General features: G+C 39.6%; 1 protein-coding gene across 3 annotated transcripts in view; it reads right to left on the bottom strand.

Moving 5' to 3' along the window:
* Positions 1-3,829: 3,829 nt before the first annotated feature.
* The window catches only part of RTN4 (reticulon 4), a 46,002-nt gene continuing 44,406 nt past the window's right edge, over positions 3,830-5,425 (bottom strand). For all 3 annotated transcript variants that reach the window (XM_019507994.1, XM_019508002.1, XM_019508008.1), the window contains 2 exons: positions 5,275-5,333; positions 3,830-4,863 (listed from right to left, as the gene is read on the bottom strand). In XM_019507994.1, the coding sequence (XP_019363539.1) occupies positions 4,821-4,863; positions 5,275-5,333 (102 nt within the window). In that variant the 3' untranslated portion in view covers positions 3,830-4,820. The remainder of the gene's footprint in view (positions 4,864-5,274; positions 5,334-5,425) is intronic.

Genomic DNA, 5,425 nt, shown 5'->3' with positions numbered 1-5,425 from the left:
CTGCCATGAGCCCCCCCCCCCGCCCAACCCCACTCACCCAGCCCTACCATGGCTGCCCTGCCCAGGCCAGCTCTGGCCCTTAAAGAAAGGAAAAAAAACCAAGAAAAACCCAGGACTCACCGCTTCTGGTGCAGCCTCAGGGTTTCTTGCAGAACCCCCCACATGGCATGGGGCAGCAGGAATCACGCCCCCCCACCGGCAGAAGCGGTGAATCCCAGGGTTTTTTTGGTCTTTTTTTTCTTAAAGGGCCAGCAGCACCTGCTGAGCCAGGGCTCCCCCCCTTCTCCCCCAAGTGCTGGGAGCTCAGGCTGGGCAGGGCAGCCATTGCCAGGCTGGGAGAGGGGCAGGGGTTGGGCCTGGCTGATTCTGAGATTCAGCTGCTGCCGAATTTCCAAATCAGATTCAGCCAAATCAAATGGGGGCAGTGATTCAAATCACTGAATTGAATCACTGTCCCCTGAATTGGCTGAATCCAAAGCAAATACTAGCCACTTTGCACAGGCCTAGAAGTCATGAACTCAAGAGTGGTCAAAACATCCATTATCTCTCCACTTTCACATTAAATTAAGTTATCACCAGGCTCTGTAAGGTCAACTTTATCAGTATTTATTTTATTTTTAGTGTATTTGTGTGGAGATGCCTTTGAAAGGAAAACTCCCTGGCCTCTGCTGCTGCTGCAATTACTCTACACTGGCAGAAGACTGGAGAGTCAACACCTCTTCCCCTTTAGCTGCTGTTATTTTATTACACAAATGCTGCATGGATTACCCATTTTCAGATGCGTGTGTGGTTATGAGTGCTACTCTGAGCTTGCATTTGGAAGGCTGCAATGCCCTTGGAGAAGGCACTTGTTTGTAACAGCTGTTCGCAGGCCTGCGTGATGAAGTGCTCCACAGTTGAACTGCTTTTGCTAAATATTTTATTGTTCAAACCACGTCAACAAAAGTACAGCCCATCAAGAAAGCTTGTGGGGCACAGCTGCCCTTTTGACTTGCATAACTTTAAAATTCATTGTGGGATTTTTGTTGTTGTTGTTGTTTTTTGTTTGTTTTTTATATACATTCCAACAAGAACATTCACAATTTTAAATGACTGCTAAAAAGTCCAGTGTGGAATCTAATGCTGGGTAAGCAAAGCTCTGCCTAACTTGCGCTGAGCACAGCTGGTTTCATGTCTTAGGTTTCAGTAAGCCAACGAGCCAAATACTGCATTTGAAAGATCTTTTTTAAGTATGTTCCATTGGCCATTTTCTCTCCACAAAGTGCCTTTGAAAAAGATATTTCCAATAGTAAATGGGCTACAATCTAGCCTTCCACCAATGTCTGCTTTCTACATATGGTGCTACAACTTTCACATTGAGGAGGGCTAAACACAAACCCCTTTTCCAGACATGTATGTGGGTCACCCATATTTTGTTTTACAATTAATACTTCCACAACTGAATTGCAACCTGTTCCCTTCAGGGGACTGACCATACACCTTGTAAAAGCAATTACTGAATGTGGAGTGTTAGTGGCAGTTTACCAAGAGATGGAGTATGTCTGGCCCCACAAAGTGATAGATTAAGTCCAGGCTTTTAAGCTCCACCCAGAGCCTGGAGGTGGGAAGCGCACACAAAAAACTTGTTTTAGGTAGTAGCAAAGATACTGTGGAAACTTAAATATAAAGTAAGTGGCAAAGGAAGTTAATGAAGTGCTCTAGACACTTTCAAGCATCATCATTTCCCATTATTGATATAGCAGGGGGTAGAGAGATGCTAACTGGAAGCAATGAAGGATGAGTAAACCATTGGCAGAAATAGCTTGACACTGTTTTCTAATTTAACAAGGCTGCGCTGTTTAGCCACAGCAGGCAGCTGTGGTGCTACTCAGTTTACTGGAAGCGTGATGTTTCCTGGAAAGTACGGTGTCTCTTCCCTCATCCCTGATCAGCCAGGCCACTATGTGGTCTGCAACATCCTATAGGAATGGATACCTGTACCCAAAGTCCTGCTGTGGAGCTGCTGTGTTGAAGTCATAGACTCATTCTGCTTAAAGTGGAAACTATTTTTTCCTCCCTCTTAAGAGCTTGTTTTTTTGACCTCAACAATGAGTGAAGCTGGTAAATTTTCCAACACATTTAATCAGAGAATACATCTCAAAAACCAAGCCCATGAAAGAGTTAGTTTTTTTGATGCACTGTTGTCAGGAAAGGAATCAAACATTTTTATGAGATTAAGTCATTCTGGTTTGGCATTTTCTGAATGGTATGCTTCAATTCTGTTTTAAAATGCCTTTTTAATTTAGAGATGTCTATTCTAGGGTGGAAAGAAACTAACTTGAAATGTTCTGACTGATCAGAGATGACCTTTTTGAACATTTCTTGTGAAATACAGAATAGTGATGATTTCAATCCAATTCAGGAAAATAGCATTTTGAATTCATAGAAATAAACTCCGGTTCCCACACACCTCTGAAGAGAAAGTAGCTGTTGATTGTAGTGTCTCCGGAATGATGGACGGCAGGGCCCATTAAGAGTAAATCAATGTATATACAAAAAGCACACAAAAAAAGTGCTTCAGCAACCTCAATCTTTTTGTTTGAATTGGTGGAATTTATTATTGCCTTATACTACTCTACAGAAGGTCAGTTTGTGCAACACAGAAGTCCCTATGCAGTCTTAAGTTTTTTTTAAGAAACTTTCTTCTGAATTGATATAACCATATTGACTGGTGATGTTGGTTGAGCACCTTCTTTGCCTATGTTGTAATGTTGGCCTTTCATATTGATTGTATCCTAAATAAAAATAATTGTGTGGCAGAATGAATTGATCAATGGTGATATGGTAAAAATATATAACAGCAATAGTGTCCGTCAGGAAAACACTTAAGTATGATTTGTATTTGTTTATATGGTCTGTTATGTATAAATAGCCTCAAAAGTAATACTGTATTATATTGTAAATTAAAATATTCATGCATGAATTTATTTTTCAATGGCCAAGATTAGTATGATTTCAAAATACCCGTGTGTCAAATAAATTTGGTTATTAATTTTCATTGTTGTTTTCATTTTTACTGTCCAGGTAGTACAAAATTGACATGTTTACCTAAAGAATGATGGGTGATCTAAAGAGTCCAACATCTCTTGCTGGCCCAGATATGGAATGCCATGTACAAGACACTCCCAAGAAAGAATTAAAAAAATTCTTAGTCCTTTTAGTACAAATAACTTGAGTTTCATCCATCTGTATTTCCGATATAAATTTGCAGCAATGAATGTAACACACCAAATTGGTGTTACACATAAATAAGGTTGGGAATAAAATGGAGCGACATCCCTCAAAACAGAGGAGTTCCAAAAGGCATTTCATTTTGATTTCTGCATTATAGTTTTTTTTCATTTCAACTGCCTTTTCCTGAATTCAAATAACTTACTGGTGCCACAATCAAATACCTTGGGGCACTCAAACTTTTGGCCCCATGCACCAGATAAATAGCACAGGTTAGGCCCCCGCATCTCACCCTAACATACTGGGGTCAGGCCTCACGCTGACCCTGCATGCCCAATCTAGTGAACAGGCCAGATGACATGGTTCGGGGGCTGGACCTGACCTGTAGGCCAGGGGTTGAGCACCCCCAAAATGCACCACTCTAAATGGCTGGATGTACTGCTGGAACTAGCTGTGGATTTAGATTCTTTTCAGGGCATCTTCCTTTTTTCACAACTGCAGTCTACCAGAAGAGACTTCCACCAGCACACTAATTGCTGAAATCAGAAGATGCATATCTGACCAAGTTTAAATAAAATAAATACCAGTATATAAATCAACTAGTCTTGCAAAAGTTAAATGTCATTTTTTTAAGTCTATAAGCTTTATTGATACTTGGGTTTTTTGTTTTTACATTTCACAATGCATTCCACGGACTTAGTTCAATACAGCTTAAACCGCAAGTGTATAAATTTTCAATTTCTTGCATAACAATGTTCGAAATTTCCAAACAACATTTGCAGCATCAGATATTCAGTCCACAGTTTAGCAGAGTTTGAGAGACTGTAAAAGTATTTACTCAAAATCAGCTACAATATATTTATGCAACAAAGTTTATGCTGTAGGTTTCATATATATAGATGTGGAAGTTCATTTGTACATAGTTGCTTTTTTAAAACTGATGCTAGTGCTCCTAGAAATATTTTAATTGGTTTTCAAGCTTGTGCGCTATGGAGCTAGTCCTAAAAATCAGTCAAGTCTCTGAAATATCAAGCACTGTGGAGCAGCTGAAAGATCTAAGCTTTGTGAAACACACATATATATATATATAATTGGCAATTGATAAAACAATAAAATCACAATACAGCTATACTCATACCAAAAGCAAAGTTTTGTCAAACTTGCTAGAATGGTATATTCTTCTAAAACATCTCATTTTAGAAAACCTGCATCAATCTACACAGACCAGACACAGCGCACAAACTGGGAAGTGTTAGCCTCCGCCCCACCTGCACTACTTCTTCTGGAACGCAGCAGGACTACCTCTGATGAAGCATAATGTACAGCTTTCTTAAATCTTTTATATTAGCCAGTGCTGCACACAGGATAAACAAAGATGAGTAGTTTTAAATCCATACATAGCAGCTTACAATACTTAAGATGATGAAACACATGGCAGTCAAAAACAGGTATTTTTCCCCTCAAACACTGCGTTGCTAAAAAATAAAGATCTGTGAAATTGCACTGCAATGTCAAGGTTTTGCTAACCCCTGACCCTCCCCCACACAATCCAAATGAGTATTTCCCCCATTATAGATGAACATCCCATTGATCGGTTGCTTCAAATTTTTTTACTCGGTTTTACGCTTCAATCCAGGAATCTTAGCTTGGATCCTACAGGAAGAACAGGGAAACAAAAGGAAAGGCATATAAGGAAAGAAATAAAGTGAAGTTCAAAGCAAAAAACTCTCTCAAAAACATCACTGTTTGGATGGTAATAATGCATACGTGAATAATAGTAGTAAGGAAACTGGTTCAGCCATGACCTGCAGAGGACTTAAGGCTCTCTCCACTGGCCTCATCTATATACTTCTAATAGATCTGCATGATTCAAGCATTTTCTATCAAACATTTTAATTGCACCAGCAAGAAATGAGATGGTTCTTTGCGTCTTGCAGTTTAAAAAGTTGTGGGCATTTTTTTCCCCCTACGAATTGTAACAACCTCCTGAACACACACAGGAGTTGGCCATACTTCAGGAAGTCTATGGAACCAGTTTAAAACAAGCAATATAAGCAAACTCACTTGGCCATCGCATCTTTGACATTCTTGTTCACAAGTCCCAAATAATGATCAATTTGGGCCTGAAAATTAAAAAACAAACAAACAAACAAACAAACGAGGTGTTAGATGTCAAGAAAATCCCTTTCATGTCCGTAAGTTATCTGTGTTCGGG

The sequence above is a fragment of the Gavialis gangeticus genome, unplaced genomic scaffold (assembly GCF_001723915.1).
Source record: "Gavialis gangeticus isolate Ggan-Ray unplaced genomic scaffold, GavGan_comp1, whole genome shotgun sequence".
Classification (NCBI taxonomy): Eukaryota; Metazoa; Chordata; order Crocodylia; family Gavialidae; genus Gavialis; species Gavialis gangeticus.
The sequence above is the reverse complement of the archived record's forward strand: the minus strand, read 5'-3'. Positions and strand labels throughout refer to the sequence as shown.